The sequence below is a fragment of the Ovis canadensis genome, chromosome 1, assembly GCF_042477335.2.
Source record: "Ovis canadensis isolate MfBH-ARS-UI-01 breed Bighorn chromosome 1, ARS-UI_OviCan_v2, whole genome shotgun sequence".
In the NCBI taxonomy this organism is placed as follows: Eukaryota; Metazoa; Chordata; class Mammalia; order Artiodactyla; family Bovidae; genus Ovis; species Ovis canadensis.
Genome location: NC_091245.1, coordinates 55,440,468 through 55,466,196, shown reverse-complemented (window position 1 = coordinate 55,466,196; position 25,729 = coordinate 55,440,468). Strand labels below are relative to the sequence as shown.

Below are 25,729 nucleotides of genomic sequence, written 5' to 3'. Positions count from 1 at the left end.
TGCGAGTGATCGTGGCAGGAGCATGGGCTTTGAAAGCCTTGAGCAGAAAAGAGAGGTGACAGAGTCAGCACGGCATAGGCTTCATAGTGAACAATAGGATTGCTCACATCTTTGGAAACCTACCACATTCATAAAATTCTGTGTATGGTTATTTTTTTGTGGGAGATGGTTAAGGGGCTGAGCTTCTGGATTTGGCCCTGGGCTTATCTGAAATAGCAAAAAAAAAAAAAAATAGTGGGAGTAAAAGGAAGCATGAGGCATTAAAGAGGGGAAACTCAAGGAATCATGAGTAGCACTTTGCCTATTACAGATCCTGGAAATAGAGCTCAAGCCTAATTTAATCTGATCTTCAGGGGACCTCGAACAGTATCTGAGTTTCTTATATAAATTCACTTAAAAGTGTTCCTGAATTCTTAGAAGCATTTTGTCATTGTGTGTGTGTGTTTCCTCAATCCCAATTGATGGAATAATGCAGAAAAAAAGTTTTATATTAAAAAAAAATCAATTTTCATACTACATGAGTTCAGAATTAGTACTTTCAGAGCATTGACCAGTTATGACTGGTATCAAGACAAACATGAATTTGTTAGCTTCATCAGAGAGGGAAGGCTGAACTGGATCCACTGCAGACTATGAAATGCCATGGAAGCCACAGTCTTTTCTACAAAACTAGAAAACTACAAAACATCACAAAACTAAACACACCCTGCCCCATGTTCTATGAACAAATAGGACTGTTGGTCACAAGGAAGGCCCAGAATGGATGTAAACGGTCCAGCTCAGTTCAGTTCATTTGCTCAGTCAGGTCCAACTCTTTGGGACCCCATGGACTGCAGCATGCCAGGCTTCCCTGTCCATCACCAACTCCCAGAGCTTATTCAAACTCATGTCCATCTAGTCAGTGATACCATCCAGCCACCTCATCCTCTGTCATCCACTTCTCCTCCCGCCTTCAGCCTCTCCCAGCATCGGGGTCTTTTTCAATGAGTCAGTTCTTCGCATCAGCTGGCCAAAGTGTTGGAGTTTCAGCTTTAGCCTCAGTCCTTCCAATGAATATTCAAGATTGATTTTCTTAAAGACTGACTGGTTTGATCTCCTTGCAGTCCAAGGGACTCTCAAGAGTTTTCTCCAAGACATGGTTCAAAAGCATCAATTCTTCAGTGCTTAGCTTTCTTTGTAGTCCAACTCTCACATCCATACATGAGTACTGGAAAAACCATAGCTTTGACTAGACGGACCTTTGTTAGCAAAGTAAATGGTCTAAGCTTTCATCAAAGCTTCTGCTTTCCTTTTCTGTTACTATTTCATTTAATCCTCACAACAACTTTACATGGAAGTTAATATTATTTTGATATTAAATATGGAGAAACTGAGGAAGAGAACAGACCAAGTTCACACAGTTAGTAAATAGCAGGACCAGAGTCCAAAACTATTTATATGACTGTGAAGCCTATGAGCATAATGATTAATAAGTCAATTAATCAACTACTTTTTGAGCATCTACACTGTATAAAGTACTAAAATAAGCATACTGTTAGCAAAGGCTACATACATTATTGTATTACTCAGCATTCTCCAAAGAAACATAACCAATAGGATATATGTATGTGTATATATTTATTATGAAAGTTGGCTCACAAGAAAACAGCGGCTGGTAAGTCCAAATCTGCAGTGTAGACTGGCAGGCTTGAGACCCAGGAGAAATGACGGTACATCTCTAGTCCCAAGGCCAGCAGGCACAGGCCCAGGAAAGCTGATGGTAGCTATGAAGTCCAAAGACAGTCTGCTAATAACTCTCTAACTTGGGTGAGGGGTGGCCTTTTTGTTCTGTTTAGGCCTTTAACTGATTGGATGATGCCCACTCACATTATAGAGGTCAATCTGCTTCACCCCACCCATTAAAATGTTAATCTCATCCGAAAACACCCTCACAGAAATGCCCAAAATATGTTTGACCAAATATTTGCATACCCTATGGCCCAGTCTCCCAATACAGGAGACCCGGGTTCGATCCCTAGGTCAGGAAGATCCCCTGGAGAAGGAAATGGCAACCCACTCTAGGATTCTTGCCTGGAAAATCCCATGGACAGAGAAGCCTGGTGGGCTACAGTCCACAGGGTCACAAAGAGTTGGACACGACTGAGTGACTTCACTTACTTACTTATGGCCCAGTCAAGTTGACACATAACATTAATCATCACAATTATATTTAAAATGAGCCTCCCTCTCAAACTTTTTTTATAGTAACTTTATAATTTATATACTTTACTAGTCTGGGATTTAATGCAAGTACTTTTTAGTCTCAAACACTTAAGAACCCACAGTTCTCTTTATAGAAACTAGGCATATCATTTATATTTGTACCTCTTATTTTTAAACTTTAAATTAGATTTTTTTGTTTGTTCATTTGTTTGTTTTTACTCTATTTTGCTTTACAATACTGAATTGGTTTTGCTATACATTGACATGAATCAGCCATGGGTGTACATGAGTTTCCAATCCTGAACTCCCCTCCCACCTCCCACCCCATATCATCTCTCTGGATCATCCCCATGCACCAGCCCCAAGCATCCTGTATCCTGTATCGAACATAGACTGGATTTTAAATGAAGATTTTTCAATTACTGTGTCCTCAGGAAACTTGTAAATATACTAAGACATAAGTCTGAAATTAATACTGTCAGGATTAAGCTCCTATCTAATAAAAACATTACTTAAATAAGTATTTTTTTCCACATTTACCATATAGATAAAGATAAGAAAAAAAGTTCAGGGAAATGAGTACTGAGGAGGTACAATGTGAAAGTGAAAGTGAAATCACTTAGTCATGTCTGACTCTTTGCGACCCCATGGACTGTAGCCTACCAGGCTCCTCCATCCATGGAATTTTCCAAGCAAGAGTACTGGAGTGGGTTGTCATTTCCTTCTCCAAGCGATCTTCCCGACTCAGGGATCAAACCCAGGTCTCCCGCATTGCGGGCAGATGCTTTACAATATGAGCCACCAGGGAGGAGGCAGAAAAGTAAACTTAAATCAGGTGGCAAGAAATGTTACTAATAACAGAATTAAAAACAGCAGTTAATAGAACATCTGGTGAAAAAGAAAGCAAACTTTAGAACTATGAGACAAAATCTAGAACAATGAGTCCCTACTCTCCTGCGCAGAGCGAAGGATTAGTGCAAGAGTTAGGACTAGGTCTCAGTTTTTAGGCTCCCTGAGGGCAGGAATCACATCTTTGTGTACCCTACGTGTGGTAAAACACAGGCCTTACAATAACAATTTAATAATTGTTCAATAACTTTTTAAGTTAATAAATGGATATTTGAAGAAAAATAAGCTAGCAGAGGGAACAGAAAAAATGAGAAAGGCACGTAGGGACTCCCCTGGCAGTCCAGTGGTTAAGACTTCACACTCCCAATGCAGGTGGCACAGGTCTGATCCCTGGTCAGGGAACAAATATCCTATATGCCATGTGGGCAAAAACAAATAAATAAAAGGGATACGATGTGGTTTGGTTACAGCCCCACTAAGTACACAGGCTGAGACTCCAAGACCTCTTTGGATCATCAAAATTGTAGGATTTACATGAGAGCGAGTTCCCAAGGCCTGCTGGGCTTGCTCAATTCAAGAAAACCCTTTCTTCCCTAGAGCAAGGCGTGCATGCTCAGTTGTTCCAGTTGTGTCCGACTGTGACCCTATGGACTGTAGCCTGCCATGCTCCTCAGGCCATGGGATTCTCCAGGCACCAGTACTGGAGCAATTGGACATATCAAAAATGAGCTATGTAAGAACTTTACTGCTTTCTTTTATTCATCCACCCACCTGGTTTCTTCTTTTTTTTTCTAAAAAGCTAGTTATTTTTCTAGGTTAATTAAGAAGAATGTTCATTTGCAATTCTTTTCTGATATTCCTTTCTACCACCTTCAAATATTTGCACTTTGCTTTTCATCTTGAAAAATCCTTTTTGAAGCACTCGTATCTAATCCCTGTGCCCTGTTAGAAATGCAAGGTCAGTTTTACTTTATGTGTAGCATTTTGGAAATTCTAATGCAATCACAAGTTGGACACTCCTTCAAAGCCCCAAGAATTCTCCCGCAGATACACAGATATAGAGTTGCAGGCTTGATCCCTGGGTCAGGAAGATCCCCTGGAGAAGGAAATAACAATCCACTTCAATATTCTTACCTGGGAAATCCCATGGACAGAGGAATCTGGTCGGCTACAACCCACAGGGCTGCATAAAGTTGGACATGACTGAACAACTGAGATTTATTCATAGCATATATACAAATACATATACAGCAAGCCAAAAAGCTTTTCACTTCATAGAGTACATTTTTGGGTGAAGAAACTCAAAGTTTTATCATCAATATATGTAAAGCACCAATTAAATAAAGCTCATTTCACAGCTTTCAGAGCAAGAGCAGAATTCCTTGCCTAGGGTCCAGACTATTACATCTGAGAAAACTGCCTTAAGATTCTTCAAACTCCAACATCTCATCTACAAGAATTTGTTGTTGTTGTTCAGTCACTTGGTTGTGTCCCACTCTTTGTGACCCCATGGACTGCAGCTCTCCAGGCTTCCCTGTCCTTCACCAACTCCCAGAGCTTACTCAAACTCATGTCCATTGAGTTGATGATGCCACCCAACCATCTCATCCTCTGTCATCCACTTCTCCTCCTGCCTTCAATCTTTCCCAGCATCAAGGTCTTTTCCAATGAGTCAGCTGTTCCCATCAGGTGGCCAAAGTATTTGAGCTTCAAGCTCAGCATCAACTCTTCCAATGAATATTCAGGATTGATTACCTTTTGGATTGACTTGTTGGATCTCTTTACAGTTCAAGGGACTCTCAAGAGTCTTCTCCAACACCACAGTTCAAAAGCATCAACTCTTTGGTGCTCAGACTTCCTTATGGTCCAACTCTCACATCCATACATGACTACTGGAAAAACAATAGCTTTTACTAGATAGACCTTTGTTGGAAAAGTAATGTCTCTGCTTTTGAATATGCTGTCTAGGTTGGTCATAGCTTTTCTTCCAAGGAGCAAGCGTCTTTTAATTTCAAGGCTGCAGTCACCATCTGCAGTGACTTTGGAGCCCAGGAAAAAGTCTGTCACTATGGGTATTACTTCTCTGTCAAATGTGAACATCATGTCACAACACGTGTCCCTGGTGGTTGTGGTGCTCACAATGGGGTCTCTGTCCCACTGACATAAGGCCACTGTGTGATCCTTCAAGCTCAACTAAGGCCAACAGAGGCAGGTGTTTTATTACAACATTTCTCTATTTCTTTGTTTCAGCTTCATTTCAGAAGATGATTTCCTTTTACCCTGGAGTCCAAAACTTCGTTTAAATAAGGAGGTCATAGATGATTCATGCTTTACTACTTCCCAATACTCATTTCCACTAGTGAGTTACTTGATTATATCTAAGCCCTTTCATTTAACACTAGACAGAAATGCCCTTGATGAGATTTTCTGGAGAGTAATGTGCTCTTTGCCCGGGAAAGCTGGCTATTAAAAGTTATATCCTCCTTTAGCTTGGAAATTTTACCACTTATGTCTATGAGATAGAGCAAAGCATGAAACAAAATACAAGTGCCATCCTGGTAACCTTGATTTTCTGGGACCGTTCAAATTTCACATATTAAAATATAGTATTAATGTCAACTAATAGAGGTTTGGTTAAATAAATTGCAATATATTAAACAATGGGCAACTGTACAGTCATTTAAAAGATGGGTAGAAGAATATGAAATGGAAAATATAGTACATGTTTAGGTTAGGAGCCAGATTATAAAATACTATTAGAGAATAATTTAATTTTGTAGAGAAAGGACTGAAAAATGTGCATCAACATAATTTTAATTATGTATTTGTGGTAAAATTATGCATGATTTTTATTTTTTCCTTGAACTTTTCCATATTCCTAACTTTTCTTTGGTACTTAAATAGATTTAAAGTGTTTAAATACAGTCAGTATCATCCATTCAGCAAAAGATACCTAAAAAGCAAAAGTTGCTGTTTCCTATTAAATCAAATACAAGCCTCTTTTCCGTGATGTTTGAACTCATTCTTGCCCCTTCTTTCCAGTCAAATGTAAGACAATTTACTCCAAAACTTAGCAGGTGGAAACAGTTCACATTTTCAGCTCACAGTCTCCATAGGTCATGAGTCTGGGCACAGCTTATCTGACTCTCTGCTTCACGGTCTCTGAGTCAAGCAGTTGGCCCAGGATCCACAGGTTCAAATCGGGAAGGACTGACTTCCCAAGCTCACTCCATGGTTGCTGGAGCATTCAGTTTCTCACATGCTGTTGGACTAAAGACCTCAATTCCTTGCTGCCTGTGAGCCAGAAGTTTCTCTCATCTCCTGGCCACATGTGCCTCTCCCACTCAGCAGCTGTTCACCAAAGCATGACAGAAGACAACAGAGAGGATCTGTTAGCAACAGGGAAGTCACAGTATTTTTAACTCAATCTCAGAAGTCCCACCTAGAACTAACTCATGAAGCCCAGCCGACCCTCAAGGAGAAAATTGCACCAGGACATGAGTACCAATAGGTGGGATCCCTGGGAACCATCTTAGGAATGTGCCTACCACATCATCCTATCCAACTGGTCTTTTTGCAATTTCTCTGCTTTACCTTAGAAGTCTCTTTTATTTCCCTCAACTCCCTTCCTTCACAGTCTGTAAGTATATAAAAATAAATAGCAAAAGTCAAGTTTTTTTATTTCACACTTAAGTTTTTAGATAAAATAAAATCATATTTTTCTGATGATAAATTGATGGATTTTTTTGGAATATGTATGTCTTTAGGGGATTTTGTGTTCCCCTAATGTGAAATAGAAAAACTCTATCACCACATTATTTATAATACCTGCAAGCTATTTTTAAAATCTAAATTTTCACTGTATATAAACTATGATGTGAAGAGTGAAAATGTTAGTCACTCAGTTATGTCCAACTCTTTGCAACCCCATAAACTGTAGCCCACCAGGCTCCTCTGTCCATGGAATTCTCCAGGCAAGAATACTGGAGTGGGTAGCCATTCCCTGCTCCAGGGGATTTTCCAGATTCAGGGATTGAACCAGAGAATCCTACACTGCAGGCAGATTCTTTACTGTCTGGGAAGCCCATGTAAATTATGATATAGTCATCATTAATTAATAATAATATTAAAGTATTAAAATCATCTAGTAGAAGAACATTTAGAACATTGGAAATACTTGTATTGTTAATTTTTTTTAAATCAAGATCTAAAGCAATATAGAAAGTGCTATACAAATAGTATAATCACTATGTTAAAATATATAAGTAACACACAAGAATAATACTGGAAGTATGCGCATCAAAATATTAAGAATTTATCTTTGGGTATTAAAATCTCAAGTGTTTTTTCCCCTTTACAACTTTCAGAACTGAATATTTTATTAATACATTATTATTATATTTGTTAAATGTTTGTTATTATTTATAAATAATGTTTTCTTTCAGCAATGGAATATCTAAGATTAATGTCTATTACTAATATTTAATGTATACATGTGATCAATGTTATCCCAAAATTCCTAATGGAACCTTTAAATAATCCTTATAGTACTAAACAACTTTGAAATTCAAGTAATGTAAATGGATTTTAAAAGGTTTTAAAAATTCATAAAGTTACAGCGATCTTACTTAGTAAACAGAATATTATGTTAAGACAAAGAACAAGAGGGAAAATCAATACTCTAGGATTCTTCCAGATAAAATCTCTTTGGAGAAGAACATGGAGTATAACAGTTTTTGAAGAAATTAATTTTTTTCATGTAATTTTTGAGCAGCTATTATTGTGCAGGGAGATACTTTTACGGCTTTAAATTCAATTTGTTAGTTTGTAAACATAAGACCCAAGTTACTATATAAAATTTTGTGTTTGCTGTATTAAATTATTTTAATGTGTCTAACAGTATTTTCTAATTAGTTCACTGAATTTATGTGTAAAGAAATTTTTAATAAATTTATTTATATTTAATTGAAGGATAATTGCTTTATCATATTGTGTTAAATTTTTGATAAAAGTTATTTGTTTTTGTGTTTTTGGTAAACCAGCCTTCTCCTATTTTTGTTACACTATGGGAAGCATGAAAAAAATTAAAAGAGAATGCCCCTCAACCATTAAACAGCCCCCAGAGACCACCGCTATATTCCAAATTAGGATCATCCACAGCTTCTGGCAGATAAAATTCATCTGACTAAAAACATTTTTTTTAATTTTTAAAGGACAAAACAGAAAATGAAGAAAAATTAAACCCAGGTTTCTCTTTTAATGTTTCTTCATTCTCTATTTTATCCTTTAAAATTTTTAAAAAAAAAATTTAAGCAGATGAATTTTATCTACCAAAAACTGTGGATGATCCAATTGATAAAGAGCCTCTTGATGAAAGTGAAAGAGAAGAGGGAAAATGTTGACTTTAAACTCAACATTCAGGAAACTAAGATCATGTCATCCAATCCCATTACTTCATGGCAAATAGATGGGGAAACAATGGAAACAGTGTCAGGCTTTATTTTCTTGGGCTCCAAAATTACTGTGGATGGTGACTGCAGTCATGAAATTAAAAGACACTTGTTTCTTTGAAGAAAAGCTATGACCAACCTAGACAGCATATTCAAAAGCAGAGACATTACTTTGCCAACAAAGTTCTGTATAGTCAAAGCTATGGTTTTTCCGGTAGTCATGCATGGATGTGAAAGTTGGACTACAAAGAAAGCTAAGCACTGAAGAATTGATGCTTTTGAACTGTGGTGTTGGAGAAGACTCTGGAGAGTCCCTTGGACTGCAAGGAGCTCAAACCAGTCCATCCTAAAGGAAATCAGTCCTGAATATTCACTGGAAGGACTGATAAAACTCCAATACTTTGGCCACCTGATGTGAAGATCTGACTCACTGGAAAAGACCCTGATGCTGGGAAAGATTGAAGGCAGGAGGAGAAGTGGATGACAGAAGATAAGATGGTTGGATGGCATCACTAACTCGATGGACATGAGTTTGAGTAAGATCCAGGAGTTGGTGATGGACAGGGAAGTCTGGCGTGCTGCAGTCCATGGGGTCGCAAAGAGTCAGATGTGACTGAGTGACTGAACTGAACTGATATATAGCGGTAACCAACACAATATTGCAAAGCAATTATCCTCCAACTAAAAAATAAATTAATTTAAATAAAAATTTAAAAATAGAAACCTCCCAAGCTTTCCAAAGGCAAATTTAGTCATGTGAAAGTGTCTAACAAAGCTTCTTTCACAAATATACAAGCAAATCCTGCAGCTCAATTCCAGAAAAATAAACGACCCAATCAATAAATGGGCCAAAGGACTAGATAGACATTTCTCCAAAGAAGACATACGGATGGCTAACAAACACATGAAAAGATGCTCAACATCACTCAATATCAGAGAAATGCAAATCAAAACCACAATGAGGTACCATTTCACACCAGTCAGAATGGCTGCCATCCAAAAGTCTACAAGCAATAAATGCTGGAGAGGATGTGGAGAAAAGGGAACCCTCTTACACTGTTGGTGGGAATGCAAACTAGTACAGCCACTATGGAGAACAGTATGGAGATTCCTTAAAAAACTGGAAAGAGAACTGCCTTATGACCCAGCAATCCCACTGCTGGGCATACACACTGAGGAAACCAGAATTGAAAGAGACACATGTACCCCAATGTTCATCGCAGCACTGTTTATAATAGCCAGGACATAGAAGCAACCTAGATGTCCATCAGTAGATGAATGGATAAGAAAGCTGTGGTATATATACACAATGGAGTATTACTCAGCCATTAAAAAGAATACATTTGAATCAGTTTTAATGAGGTGGATGAAACTGGAGCAGATTATACAGAGTGAAGTAAGCCAGAAAGAAAAACACCAATACAGTATACTAACACATATATATGGAATTTAGAAAGATGGTAACAATAACCCTGTGTGTGAGACAGCAAAAGAGACACTGATGTATAGAACAGTCTTTTGGACTCTGTGGGAGAAGAAGAGGGTGGGATGATTTGGGAGAATGGCATTGAAACATGTATAATATCATATATGAAACAAATCGCCAGGTTCGATCCACAATACTGGATGCTTGGGGCTGGTGTACTGGGACGATCCAGAGGGATGGTATGGGGAGGGAGGAGGGAGAGGGGTTCAGGATGGGGAACACATGTATACCTGTGGAGGATTCATGTTGATGTATGGCAAAACCAATACAATATTGTAAAGTAAGTAACCTCCAATTAAAATAAATAAATTTATATTTTAAAAATATATATTATCAATTTTATTATATCCTTCATGATTATATTTTGATGTAGTCAGTATTCTTTTACAGTAATGTTCCTTTTCCAAGTATAGAAATAATATATACTTCTCTCATTGTAGAGAATTTGGAAAACAGACAAAAGCACAAGGGCAAAAACAAAAGTCATCCACAATTGTAATACCCAGATTTTACTACTGTTAATATATATATTAATTATTTTCCTTTATATACTTTGCTAACAAAATGGATCCTAAATGTAATATGTCTTTTCATTTCACTTAATATTATACATTTTCTCATGATAGTAAATGTTTTTAATAAAGCATTTCAATGACATTCCATCATGATGATCATCTTTGTATCCAAAACTCTGTTAAAGCGTTCAAAAATTTTATCAAGTTTTATATCAGTATTATGAAAATCCTATGGACGGAGGAGCCTGGTAGGCTGCAGTCCATGGGGTCGCTAAGAGTCAGACAAAACTGAGCGACTTCACTTTCACTTTTCACTTTCATGCACTGGAGAAGGAAATGGCAACCTACTCCAGTGTTCTTGCCTGGAGAATCCCAGGGACGGGGGAGCCTGGTGGGCTGCTGTCTATGGGGTCGCACAGAGTCCGACACAACTGATGTGACTTAGCAGCAGCATGCTACTATTTTAAATTAATTGATAAAATTTTAGCATTATGTTTTTATGCTCTGCAACAGGTTCTATAAAATGGGATTTATCTTTTTCTAAAACTTGAAAAAAACTCACTTTTTCTAACTATTTGCATTAAGAGTCATTTGGGAGGTGATGAACTATTTAGATTTTCTACTTACATTAAATCAATTTAGGTAATTTCTTCCAGAAAATTACATATTTTGTTGATGGTGGAAAGTCCTTCTCAACCAGGGAAGATTGTTGCTGAATATTATAGTTTTCCATATTCTTCAAGATTATTTAAATGGGAAGATATGAGAAGACAAATCAGGTACTTATAGCTCACTGCAATCATATACAAGAACCTCTCCACCAGCTTATAAAACTCAATGTCTAAAATACCATATGATACCATTTACATGTGGAATCTAAAATAGGACACAAATGAACTTTTCTATGAAACAGATGCAGACTCACAGACATAGAATAGACTTTGCCAAGGAGGAGGGGGCAAAAGGGGAGGGATAGGTTAGGAGTTTGTGATTACTAGAAGCTTTCTATGTATAAACTATCCATTAAAGTATAGAATGGATAAACAGCAAGGTCCTGTTTTATAGCACAGAGAACTATATTCAGTATCCTGTAATAAATCATAATGGAGAAGAAGATGAAAATATAAATGCTGTTGTTCAGTTGCTAAGTCATGTCCAACTCTTTGCAACCCTATGGACTGCAGCACACCAAGCGATGCTGTCCTTCACCATCTCCCATCCTGGAGTTTGCTCAAACTCATATCCATTGAGTCAGTGATGCCATCCAGCCATCTTATCCTGTCATATACGTACAACTGAATCACTCTGCTGACTAACAAATCAATACAACATTGTAAATCAACTATACTTCAGTAAAATAATTTTTTTTTAAACTCAACATCTGTCTGAAAGCGTATCAACAACAATAATACATTTGTTAAATATTCACTCTGCTCCAGATAAAATGCTAAGTGTTTTAGGCTTCCCTGGTGGCTCAGAGGTTAAAGTGTCTGCCTGCAATGCGGGATACCCGGGTTTGATCCCTGGGTCAGGAAGATCCTCTGGAGAAGGAAATGGCAGCCCATTTCAGTATTCTTGCCTGGAGAATCCCATGGATGGAGGAGCCTGGTAGGCTCATGGGGTCACGAAGAGTTGGACACGACTGAGCGACTTCACTTTCGCTTTAGGTATATACTTTAATCTAATCCTTAGTACAACCCCACAGCAAGTAGGTATTATTGTTCCCATTTAAGAGATGAGGAAATGGAATGTTGGAGAAGTAATTTATCCAGGTTGTGGCCCTGGTCTAGCACTCAAGTCTGAATGACTCCAAGTCATTTCCTTAACCATTTTGGAATACATCTCCCATCATAAGCCACTTTTCCCTACTGTTCCTTTTGATATGTTTACATATATTAATTATTTCTCTCACTTATTACAAATGAAAGAATCTAACTGAAAAAGAAGGAAAAAGAATCTGACACTATTAGATGTATAAGGCTTTACCACCATGTAAGAGGGATAGGCGTAGAAAATTCCAGACTTTCCCCAGAATAGAAAATGTTATACATTTCTACAGCATTGTCTTGCCACAATGGAATTCTAAGTGCAAAGCTTGTTCTATGGTACATTAAATGATATCGCAATGATATTATCACTCAACAAGATATCTTAGAGTCAAGAGATTTGCTGAAGCATGAATTTCTCAGTATGTGGGTCATTTAAAACATTAATTATCTACAATTTTTAAAGCAAAAGTCAGAATACCTATTATGAGAATGGCCAAACTAGCATCACAACAATCAATGAGTCAGGGGTGGAATTATAGTAGCCGAAAGTCAATGACTAAAATAATTAGAGAATAAGCATTCAGTTAGATCAATTCTTAGCACAAATAAAGGAAAGTATCACTACCATTTAGCATCACTCGCATTAACAAAATCCAATTTGGAAAGTAAAAATGTAATTCATTGAGACGATGCTTTGGCATGAACAACGGGGAGGCAAGAAAGCCATTTGCTCATTTAGATCAATTAGGAGCATCAGTTCAGTTCAGTTCAGTAGCTCAGTCATGTCTGACTCTTTGCGACCCCATGAATCATGATTTGTCGGTGCCCATTGCAATGAAATCCCCTATAATAATGAAGTAAGCCTAATAAAAGTCCACTTTTATATAGGAACAAAGGATCTTTTTAAGGATAAGTAAGAAAATTGAAACATTTGATCACCCAACAAGTAAAATACAAATGAAACAAAAACACAGTGGATGGTTGCCCACTCCCTGAGTCCCAGACTAAAAACAGCCCTGATATCCCATATCACCAATGAGAAATACAGAAAATGGAGTATACCAACAAGTTGCCTCCCACCACACACCTCAATAATTAATCTATGAAGCTCACTTTTGCTTCATATCTTCAAAAGGAAAATCCTATAATGTAGACAATGTTTTCTTAAGACAACAGGGTCTGCTTGGGTTGGTACTATTTTATTCTATGTCCAATATTTCACCAACTTTCACATAAATATCTGCAAAGATGCTCAGTTCAGTTCAGTCACTCAGTCGTGTCCGACTCTTTGTGACCCCATGAACCACAGCACGCCAGGCCTCCCTGTCCATCACCAACTCCCGCAGTTTACTCAGACTCACGTCCATCAAGTCAGTGATGCTATCCAGCCATCTCATCCTCTCTCGTCCCCTCTCCTCCTGCCCCTAATCCCTCGCAGCATCAGAGTCTTTTCCAATGAGTCAACTCTTCACATGAGGTGGCCAAAGTGCTGGAATTTCAGCTTCAGCATCATTCCCTCCAAAGAAATCTGATCTCCTTCAGAATGGACTGGTTGGATCTCCTTGCAGTCCAAGGGACTCTCAAGAGTCTTCTCCAACACCACAGTTCAAAAGCATCAATTCTTCTGCTCTCAGCTTTCTTCACAGTCCAACTCTCACATCCATACATGACTACTAGAAAAACCATAGCCTTGACTAGACGGACCTTTGTTGGCAAAGTAATGTCTCTGCTTTTGAATATGCTGTCTAGGTTGGTCATAGCTTTTCTTCCAAGGAGTAAGCATCTCTTAATTTCATAGCTGTAGTCTAGAGATTATGAAATCCTTATTATCAAAATAACATGAAGAATTTGGATATTCAAAATTAGATCTATGCTTACAGCAGGGCTTTTCAGTAGGTCTAGTAAAGGGAAATTTTCTAGAAGCCACTGATTCCTGCCAACTTCCATTTGCTTTAATATCTCCAATATTCTCTGTGAGCCTCTGTTGTACCATGACTAGTCATAAAACCCAGAGAAAACATTTTGAATTGATGGTGTTAATTTGTGATTCAACTGCTTCTTTTATGGGCAACTCTACCTCATACAGCAGCGGAAAATCATTCATACATACCCTGGACCTATATGATCTGTAAGAGAGCCATTCTATGTTATTATAATGAAAGGAAATTATTATAATTTCAACTCTAAACACTCTTATTTCTAACAAATGCTCTTTAATGACAGATGTTCAAGCTAGTTTTAGAAAAGGCAGAGGAACCAGAGATCAAATTGCCAACATCCGCTGGATCATGGAAAAAAGCAAGAGAGTTCCAGAAAAACATCTATTTCTGCTTTATTGACTATGCCAAAGCCTCTGATTGTGTGGATCACAATAAACTGTGGAAAATTGTGAAAGAGATGGGAATACCAGACCACCTGACCTACCTCTTGAGAAAACTATATGCAGGTCAGGAAGCAACAGTTAGAACTGGACATGGAACAACAGACTGGTTCCAAATAGGAAAAGAAGTTCATCAAGGCTGTATATTGTCACCCTGCTTATTTAACTTATATGCAGAGTACATCATGAGAAACGCTGGCCTGGAAGAAGCACAAGCTGGAATCAAGATTGCCAGGAGAAATATCAATAACCTCGGATATGCAGACGATACCACCCTTATGGCAGAAAGTGAAGAGGAACTAAAAACCCTCTTGATGAAGGTAAAAGAGGAGAGTGAAAAAGTTGGCTTAAAACTCAACATTCAGAAAACGAAGATCATGGCATCTGGTTCCATCACTTCATGGGAAATAGATGGGGAAACAGTGTCAGACTTTATTTTGGGGGGCTCCAAAATCACTGCCAATGGTGACTGCAGCCATGAAATTAAAAGATGCTTACTCCTTGCTAGAAAAGTTATGACCAACCTAGATAGCATATTGAAAAATAGAGACATTACTTTGCCAACAAAGGTCCATCTAGTCAAGGCTATAGTTTTTCCAGTAGTCATGTATGGATGTGAGAGTTGGACTGTGAAGAAAGCAGAGCGCCAAAGAATTGATGCTTTTGAACTGTGGTGTTGGAGAAGACTCTTGAGAGTCCCTTGGACTGCAAGGAGAGCCAACCAGTCCATTCTAAAGGAGATCAGCCCCGGGTGTGCTTTGGAAGGAATGATACTAAAGCTGAAACTCCAGTACTTTGGCCACCTTATGCAAAGAGCTGACTCATTGGAAAAGACTCTGATGCTGGGAGTGGTTGGGGGCAGGAGAAGAAGGGGATGACAGAGGATGAGATGGCTGGATGGCATCACTGACTCGATGGATGTGAGTTTGAGTGAACTCCGGGAGTTGGTGATGGACAGGGAGGCCTGGCGTGCTGCAATTCATGGGATCGCAAAGAGTTGGACATGACTGAGCAACTGAACTGAACTGAACTGAACTGATGAGTCTCTCAAGTAATATCAGGTGTTAATAGAGCTAATATACAAGAGGAAGGAAATATCCTATGATAAGCATAAAAGTCCTTGATGTACCTCAAATTTGTTGATAAATTATTCAAATGAGCAAAATATCAGAGAGAAGAAAAGACAGTTCAAGTAATAACTAGTGAAAGAGTAACATATGAATCAATCTTTGGCCAGAATTCTATCTCAGTGGAAACAAGCTTTTTAGTGATGTGGGTCATCCCCGTGATATTCAGTATGAAGTCCAAAGAAGCTCAATTTGTTTTATTTATTCAGCCAAAGAACAAGTAAATTCACAATTAACTGTTTGCTTGAATCACACTTAAAAGTTTTGAAGTCATGGATGAGGTTTTAAAGTTTTAAATGTTCCTATTTAATTTTATGCTTGGTATGAAACCGGCTGTAATTTTCACAGGATATTAACCATAATTACTTCTGCAGCATATCAGCACTCAGTCATTTCTCTGCCTCTCGGGTCTAGAGGAATCTTGATTGGTTCTGTAGAATTAGTCATCCCTCTGAATACTACCTGAAACTGCGTGATCTAATCCCCAAGAGTCAGAGGAGAAGCTATCTGGGTATCAAAGGCAGTTTAGTTGTCAAGGGGCTATGCTTAGTAGGATCTCTGATGAGCTCAAAATCTGTAGACAAGTTAGAATGGATACAACAAAAGTATAACAAATGCCTGATCTGCTATTCAGGTTCACATGGGGGAAGATAGACTCGAGGGAGAAGTCAAGGCAGGTAATGCCACATACTGGACGGCCAAGGTAATTGTATTAAATTGCCTAGTGAATTCTGCCATATTGGACTAGGAAGTGGTGGCGAGTTTCTAGTTAATGAAATAAGCATTAGATCACCAGGAGGAATCTTTCTGGAAGCTAATTATTTTTAAAGATTAAGCCAAGGTTATTAACAATGTTTATCAAGAAAATCAAAAAGAAGAGCCACAGACATATTCCTTGGACTTTTAGAATGATCACTCTTGAAAATCCCACCTCTATTTCAGTCAGTGTAACTTCCCACTCAGAATTTCTTTGCACCTCATTTCAATAGGAATTCAATAAACATGTCCAAATTACAAATGAATATGTAACCCCCTGGAAGGAATATGATTGATTTAATTTTTAAATCACCACAGGTACAAATAGTCTTACTTTCAGTTTAATATTGAGGGAAGCCTCACAAATATTCCCTACTCATCAACTCAAAAGTTAATATGTTGAAACTGACTACTCATGTATACAAAAGAACTGAATAGGAAATATGTTCAGGGAATTTATAATCATCTCTATAAACTCATCCCTTTGGCATATAAATTAAGAATATGAGTCTACAAATAAGCCTTCTGAAGCAATATAACTACCAATTCATTTCTCAGAACTCAAGTATCTTAGTCTTAAAATGGTTAATGATAAGATTCCATGCTCCATGAAACTTCAATTGCTAATGACATTTTCAAACAGTAAATGGCATGCAGTGTATCTGATAACAAGCTGTTGCTTTTTTTAATTTGTTGCATCCTATTAAAAACAAGTCTGAAGAACACAGCAATCACTCCTTAATAGTTTACTGAAACATAAACAAATAATGACTCCAGAAGCAATATAACCAAAGCCCAAGTCAAAACAACTAAACCATGAAATCACTTCAACCCAAAGAAGCATTGAAGGATTTCTATGGCCAGTCCTTTTTCTCCAAATACAGGACCTTTCTTTCCTGAATCTTTTTTTTTTCAGTCAAACTAGCAAGAAATTATTATGCCAGTGACTATAAAAAATCTGGACTTATTATTAATACTAATATTTTTTAACCTAGAACTATTAAAATCCTTTAGCATATCGTTTCTAACCTAAAATCTGTTACTTTATACTTCTTGGCCTGACCTCTGTGTATGTGCTCCCTTACTCAGGCCAATAAGAGCAGTTAACTAGGTCTATAACCTTGTTCTCCTAGTTTTGATCCCCTCCACATCTTTCATCAGTTGAGTGATTCAGAACATTGCTCCGGTAAAGTATTAACAGAATCAATTTTGCAGAGAGTTCAGAACAAAATCAAAACTAGTTTCAAATACTATCTTTGCCACTAACCAAAATATGTGCCCTAGAGCAAGTTAAATTTTTTGTACCTGTCTCTTTATCTTTAAAATGGGGATAATCTTGACCTACCTTGGAGGAGGCTGAGGATTAGGTGAGGTGATACATTTCCTGCGGTTGGACACACAGTAGGCACTCAACATATATTTGTCGAAATTTCTCATCAATAATTACTTTTTTGTTGCTGTTTAGTTACTAAGTTGTGTCTGACTTTTGTGACTTCATGGACTGTAGCCCACCAGGCTTCTCTGTCCATGGAATTCTCCAGGCAAGAACACTGGAGTGGGTTGCTGTTTCCTTCTCCAGGGGATCTTCCCAACCCAGAGATCGAACCCACATCTCCTGCATTGGCAGGCAGATTCTTTACCAGTGAACCACCAGGAAAGTCCAATTACTTTTTTAGTGCTTGATATATATCAGGCTCCATGATGAGTGCTGGAGGTAAAACTATGAGAACGACATAAACAATCCCACCCCCGAGAAGCTGATATTCAAATAGGAAATACAGAATAAAAGCAAATTAAGAAAATAATCACAAATAACAATGTGTTGTGATGGAAACAAACTAGGGCTGAGATCAAGAATACAGAGAATAAGGGGAATGGAGAAAACCAAAGAAGACTTTTCCAAAGAACTGGCCTTTAACAACAGAAAGATGACAAGGACCAAGCTGTGCAAATAGGAGAAAGGATGTTCAAGGCAGAGAAAATAACAAGTGAAAAAGATCTGAGAAAGGTAAGAGCACAGAGGTCAAAAGAAAGTTCAGCATAGCCACAGCACAGAGCTGAGGGAGTCAGTGGGGCGGGCAGCGCTTTAGAGGGCACAGTAAAGAGCTTGAAAGGGAGTTCTGTCATCCTATTAACATGTCATTTGCCAGTGTCTCAGCAGGGGGTCATGTGCTACCTCAAGTCAGCCTCCTAAGTATAGAAGTAACCCCCGACATGTCACCAGGTGTTCAAGAGACCATTTCACTTTTCTAAGGCTTATGTATAATTTTTAAAAAAGAGTCTGGTTCAACACATGCATACAGGGGCTACACAAGCATTCAGACAATAACAGGGCTTCCGGGTGACAGTGATGGGCTATAACTGGGTAGTAGTTACACGTGTTCCCTTTTCTCAACCATTCATACACTTTCTGTATGTCCTACATGACATTTAAAAATAAAATTATTCTAGGGTAAAAAAAAGATGGTTAAGTCTCAAAAACATAACATTAAATGAAAAATATCCGTTGCAAAAGGGCACAGTCAGTGTGGTACAACTGGAGTTAATTGTAAGAACACAAATAGCAATGCTACATGTTGTTTATGGTCATACACATTAAATTTATGAAAACTGGAAATAGGGCCATCAGAGTAATAAGCCAGATGTTCCAACTGATGAGGTAACACTCCTGCAGGACAACCAGCAATTCTGCTGACAGACAAAACCTTCACTAAACACTGATGATAGAAACAAATAGGGGATGGGAAGAACTGGCTCTGTGAAGCCTGGTGCTCTCTGGTCAATGATTCAAGCTTCCTCACAGGTCTTGGGTGCTCAAATACCACTCCCCACTATGGGTCGTCTCCCTCTGTGCCATGATGAAAGATCAGGAATCTTTCAGAGAAATTTTGTTCCTGTTGGTCTAAACACTCCATCTAACCATAATTTGGCTGCAGGAAAACACAGTCCCATCCTCCTCTGTTTGGGCCCCTAAGACACTTCTCTCTCTCTGCCCTTCACACACACACGTGCACACACACACTTTAGCCCATAGCCTTTAGTCTACCCCTGTGAAATTTCTTCATTCCCCTCCCCGCTTTAGTCTACACCTGTGAAAGTTCTTTGTCTTACCTCTGTCCCCTAGTTCTTTCACAGTAGACTCTGTGAAACTTTTAGTAGAAGCTGAGTCATCCAAAAAGTAGTGCCCCTTCCTTCAAAGAAAGAAAAGAGCTTAATGTCAAACCTTTTCAGAGAAGAAAAAAATGAGGTGCTGACACTTTCATTTTAAAGGAATCTGAACACTCATGTCCTGTTGTAAACCTCTTCAGAGCACCTTCATTACCAGTCAGCAAAGAGCCTGCTGGAGCAACCACGGAGAAATGATGTGTGGATAAAATAGGCGGCAGTGAAACTGGAAAGAAGTAGACATATTCAGTAAGCATTTTTTGGAATTGAAACGAGTTGCTGCTGAATTTGACAAAGTAAAAGAGCAATGAGGTGAATTATGATGCCATTTTCTATCGCAGAAAATTAAGGAAAGTAAGACTGTTAAGAAAAGTCTAATGTTTCATGCCAGACATGTTACGGTTTTGACACACTTGGTGGAGAGGTCAAGGAAACAGTTGAATATCCGAGGGCAGAGCTCCGAGACAGGCCCATCCTGGTGATATTGATTTGGGGTTTGAAAATATAAAGATGTTTAAAGGCATAGGAACAGATGAGTCACCTAAGAAGAGGTAAAGGAGGGGAGAGGCCCAAGGCCTGAGGAACACCATGGGCGGAGGTCAGGTTCCCTGGTAGCTCAGCTGGTAAAGAATCCACCTTCAATGCAGAAGACTCCAGTTTAATCCTTGGGTTGAAAAGATCCCCTGGCAGAGATAGGCTACCTACTCCAGTATTCTTGGGCTTCCCTGGTGGCTCAGATGGTAAAGAATCCGCCTGCCATGCAGGAGACCTGGGTTCAGTCCCTGGGTTGGGAAGATCCCCTGGAGGAGGGCATGGCAACTCACTCCAGTATTCTTCCCTGGAGAATCCCCATGGACATATGAGCCTGGCGGGCCACAGTCCATGGGGTTGCAAAGAGTCAGACACGACTGTACAACTAAGCACAACACCACACATGCTAAAAACACAAAGGCCTAGACAATCACGTGTGTTATTCCCATCATTTATTTGGACAAAACTAAAGAGTCTGGCATTTAAAACCCAAAATTCTTGTTGTTTTCATCATAAAAACACTCATCACTTTTTTTCATTAAAAGTTTTTTGAGGAGTTCTATTTTGAATAGAAGAAATATAAAGTTATGTTAGCTTCACAAATAATTTATTTTTGATCAATACATGAAATTTTATACATTGTAAGTAGAAATACAGCAAATATTGTTTTTAAACAATATCAAATATAATTTTAATTTCACATATTAATAGATTTCCAAGTTCAATTTCAAAAGTACATCTTAAAGTATAAGATATGATTTTTATAAAAGGGAAAAAAATTTCTTTTCAAAAAAATAGAATATTTTACCTGTATATAGTCAATGCTGTATGCATGGCACAAACAGTTCAAAATATAAAATGTTTACCTAAAACTATCCTTCAGAATGTTTTTAATTTATTTTTTTCTATAGCTTGAAAATATTTATGACTGTACATAAGTGTCATGGAGATGTAAAGCCTTCAATGAAATAAAGATGTCATATTCAACTTTTGCTTGCCCTTCTAGCAGATAACAACCGTGAGTCATTTCTTGGAACTAGATTTTCAGGTAACAGGTAGGGACAGGCTGTGCCACTGGTACACTTCACAATCTTAGAAACATTTTATAATCATGATAAATTACTCTGATAGCTCTTTCAACCTGTGTCAAGAAGATAATAAAAGTGCATTTTACACAGAGCACTAATACTTGGGACTGTGAGTTGAATAGCATCTTCTATCTCTTTACTCACCCACAGCTTGAGTAAAATACTCATCTGTCCTTTTAATCTATTACTTCCTCCAGAATCACAGCATACTATTAGTATCCATATTTTTCAGCTGTATCACAGAGTGAAAGGGTAATCATATGATCATTCTTTTACATCTTTGGTGGATAAGTGTGCTCTATTAGAAGAACCATTATTTTGAAAACACCATTTGCAGATGAAATTCATTTTGCTACTATGCTAAGGAGGCAGTAACTGAAGGAAACAAGAAGGCTCTCTCTGGACTTGATGGAGGTCTAGCAACAACAACGAGCTAAATAAAGTGTGCCTCACTTGGAAAATGTCTACCTGTTAAAGGTGTGGGGGAATACTGCAAATTAGAAAAATTATCTCTATTTAGCTAAATATCTGTCACATTAGGCTATTGGCTATGGCAGCTCCAAAAAGAGGTTAACTGATTACTTTTATCATTGAATTCTTAAAGAGCTTCACATGGTATAATTATATAACTGTGTTTCTGAAACATCACAGAAACCCAAAATGTACTCATTTGTAATCATCAGAATGTGTAGACCTGGTCAGAGCCAAGCTATGCTCAAGAACCCAATGTTCAAACATCCTTTGATTTTCTCCACAAAAAAAAAAAAAAAAAAGGAGTGAGCTCTCAGTGGCCACTAAAAGGTGCTGTTTTGTGTAAAAGGAAAACAAGAATAAAATAAATAAATAAAACAAGAATCAAAATTTTAAGAAGAATAAAACAATCATCCTCCACTATGAAAAAAAAGTTCTTTGAGAAAAAACAACAGAGTTCTGAAAATGTTTAGTGGTCCCCAGAAACACGGCACAGTTTAAAAAATGTCTGTGTCATTGTAACTGTAGCAGGCAGCCCCATCTTGTAGAATGTGAGACCTGAAAACCTGTCTTTTTACTGCACTAGGAATTTCACCAAAGGCACAAAAAGAGATATATTTTCAGGCAAGAGAACAAAATGACATAAAGAAACTGACCTTGTTATCAGTTTAGAGGAGAGGTGAGAGAGAACATTTCAAGGCAAAAATCGATTACTAAGAAAGCAACTATGCCCAGCTAAGACCCTTACTGATAAATGCTCATCTAATGTTATAACAAGCAAGTTACAGTTGCAATGGTACATGATTGTCAGTACCTTACACTTCAAACTTCTAGAGAGATCATGGTAAGGACAACCACTTTGTAAATGTGAGGTTCCATAAATCACAGGGAATTTGCACCACGTGTCAGCATTCATCCATAGCCAAAAGGGAAATAGAACCAGACAGCATCAATAATAAACAATGCCTCATCATTTCAAATCTAACATCTAGTGCCAAAAAATTTGTTTTATTTAAACTGAAATATTTCTGTGAACCTAAGTCATCCAGTAACTTTCTTATCCCAAAAAATATCAGCTCTTTTATAGTATGTTCTTCTACAAGAAATGGTATTAAGAATTAACAGGTACGTGGGAACCTCCAAAAAAAATTCACTAAACAAGTAGCAACAAATTACTACAGCCTGGGCTGGATCCTATTTCCAAATGATGGGCAAGGGCAGTAAGACAATCCACTTCCTATAAACTATTTTTGTTACATGTTAATGACAAACAGTTTCTGTGAAGGTTTCAGATCAATGAGATAAAGAATATCAACCTTAAAGAATTAAATGTATGTGAAAAAGAGGGTGGAAGGCAGTAAAACTGAAGTTGCACCAGAAAACAAGTTATCTAAGCATTAACCCAGCATGAAAAGGGAACTAGTTCTGATTTCCTAGAATATATCTCACACAGGTTATTATTTCCGATTACTACGGCAGCATGCAGCATTTTCCATCTAACACTTTAGAAAAATGCTTGGTCACACCATGCTCTGCCTTATTAAATGATCTATGTTGAAACCATTCATTTCCATTTCCCTTACATCTGTAAAATGTCAAGTAACAGTGATAAGACAGTCATTTACCCTCAATTTTCTCAGTAATGTAAGGTTTTAGAGAGAGTGCATTAGAACTCCAAAATAATAGAACATATTTTTCTCAACTTTCCCTTCCTCCTGCATTTTCACTTGGAGGAAACCTATTCTGATAGCATCTCCTTAAAAGTTTAGGAGACTTAAAAGTTTTGCTCTTTAACCACCTCTAAAAATGTCCTCAAACACAGCTATTTTCTGAGTAAACATCTTTCAAAAGAAAAGTTCTACAAAGACTACAAAAAACTTTCTCTGGAATGCTTCTAAAGGGTAACATAAGAGTAGGTATGAGTGGAAAATAAATAATGTTGTAAGAACTGCTAAAAAAATTAAATATTAGTGTTTTCTAACCTATCTTCTTTTTCACCTTCTTCTACACATGCAAACACATATACAACACAATAGATTTCAACAAGTTTAAGAATCAAGAAAGCAATTACAAAGAAGCAAAAAATAAAAGTTCATCAATCCTTGTTTTAATAAAGACAGAAAGTAGGCCATAGACTTTAATAGGCTGTAGGACTCTTCCTCCTCTTACTCAGCAGGTTTAAAAAAAAAAAAATGTTACCAGACATCTAGGAGGCATAATTCACATTTCATGTTCTGAACCCATCCTGTTAAAACTAGTATAACAAAATGAAGACTCTATGAGGCAAACTATACTGCAATCCTAGTTTTTACTACATTAAGATCTTGCAAAAGAACTACAAAGCTATTGCAATCAACTTTTATGTGAAAAACAAAACACGGCTGTCAATGGGAAACAAAATTATCTATCTAGAAATACTCTCTAAAACTAACTTTTAAAAAGCTTTTGAATGAATATTAAAATTGGTTACATTTGAGGTAATTTATCTTAAACATACAACATATACAACTGCATTTAAAAAGTGCCCAGAAATCAAGACTATATTTCAGAAGAATGTATTCATACACATAAAACCAAGCCAGAGTCCATAACAGTGTCTGAAGGCAGATCTTACTTTTTTCTTAAGAAACAATGGTGCATTCTTCCAGAGTCGATCATTCACATCATAATCATTCTTGTTTGGCATCACCAATGACTCCCCAAACATCAAAGACAAATTCATCTGGGAACGCAAAGTCTCCAAGAGTTTCATCAAGTGCCACAGCAAATTCATCTGGATTACCTTTGTCCTTTCCAGCTTCAAACATTGTAGTAGCTATCAAAAATAATTTTTAAAAATTAATGTACATGAAACAGCACCAGAGGACTGAGAAAAAGGGCAACAGGAAAAGCATTTTCTAAAAGTTACACAGATACATATATACATACTTCTAGTACAAATTAAAATAACATGCTATCATCACATATCAAGTTAGCAAAGATGTTTTAAACCATCTATCTTCGGCACCCAGGTTTGCAGCTGCTACCCCGACCCCTCCTCTGTCTTGAAGTCCATCAGATAGGAACTTCTGGTGTTCCTGTGGGTGGAGCAACAATTCCTGAAAGAAAACCCTGTGGTTAACCCAGAGAGGAAACCCAGAGTACTCCCTTCCTCACTTCCCCATAGTAACTAGCTCTTTCTGTCCCGTCTGCCAGTCCCCCACCTGCAACTATGAAAAAAAGACAAAGAATAACAGTTTGGAGAAATCAAGCTAGAGAGAAGCGGGGGGAATCTGTCTACTCATGGAACTGAGGTAGCTCTTTTTGAGTCCATTTCCAGGTTGGGTTAGAAAGTGAAGATGGTGCCCTTGTTCTGTTTTTCTAATGAGTTGCCTGGACATATTTTATGTCTGGGAAACCAGCATCTTCAGGAGTAAACATTCCCATGAGACCTGCACCACCTGGCGGGGATCCCATAAGACTCAGCTGGCTTTTTGTAATTCCTCTAAAGCATTAGCTACCAGAAGAGACAGTGTGGATGCAATTTGGGACTTGGGTGAAAAACAGCTGGGTAAAGGGAAATACCAAAGCCCAGTTTTTCCCCTAGGCTAATATTTATATAAGTATACATATATATATACACACATATATATACATATATGTATATGGTTGTGCTGGATCTTCATTGCTGCACACAGTCTTTCTCTAGTTGTATTAGCAGGGGCTACTCTTCATTATGGTGAGCAGGCTTCTCATTGCAGTGGTTTCTCTTGTTATAGAGCACGGACTCTAGGCACACGGGTTTCAGTAATTGCAGCATGCAAGCTCAGCAGCTACAGCTCATGGCCTTAGTTGCTCCATGGCACGTGGAATCTTTCCAGATCAGAGATCACCCTCATGTCCCCAGCATTGGCAGGTAGATTCTTATCTGCTATACCACCAGGGCAGTCCTCAGGTTAAG

The 25,729-nt window shown here is 37.9% G+C and overlaps 1 protein-coding gene across 1 annotated transcript in view; it reads right to left on the bottom strand.

The window, feature by feature from the left end:
- Positions 1-20,665: 20,665 nt before the first annotated feature.
- The window catches only part of GIPC2 (GIPC PDZ domain containing family member 2), a 100,421-nt gene continuing 95,357 nt past the window's right edge, over positions 20,666-25,729 (bottom strand). Inside the window, exon 6 of the mRNA XM_069595633.1 lies at positions 20,666-24,604. Coding sequence (XP_069451734.1) covers positions 24,459-24,604 — 146 coding nt within the window. The 3' untranslated portion in view covers positions 20,666-24,458. The remainder of the gene's footprint in view (positions 24,605-25,729) is intronic.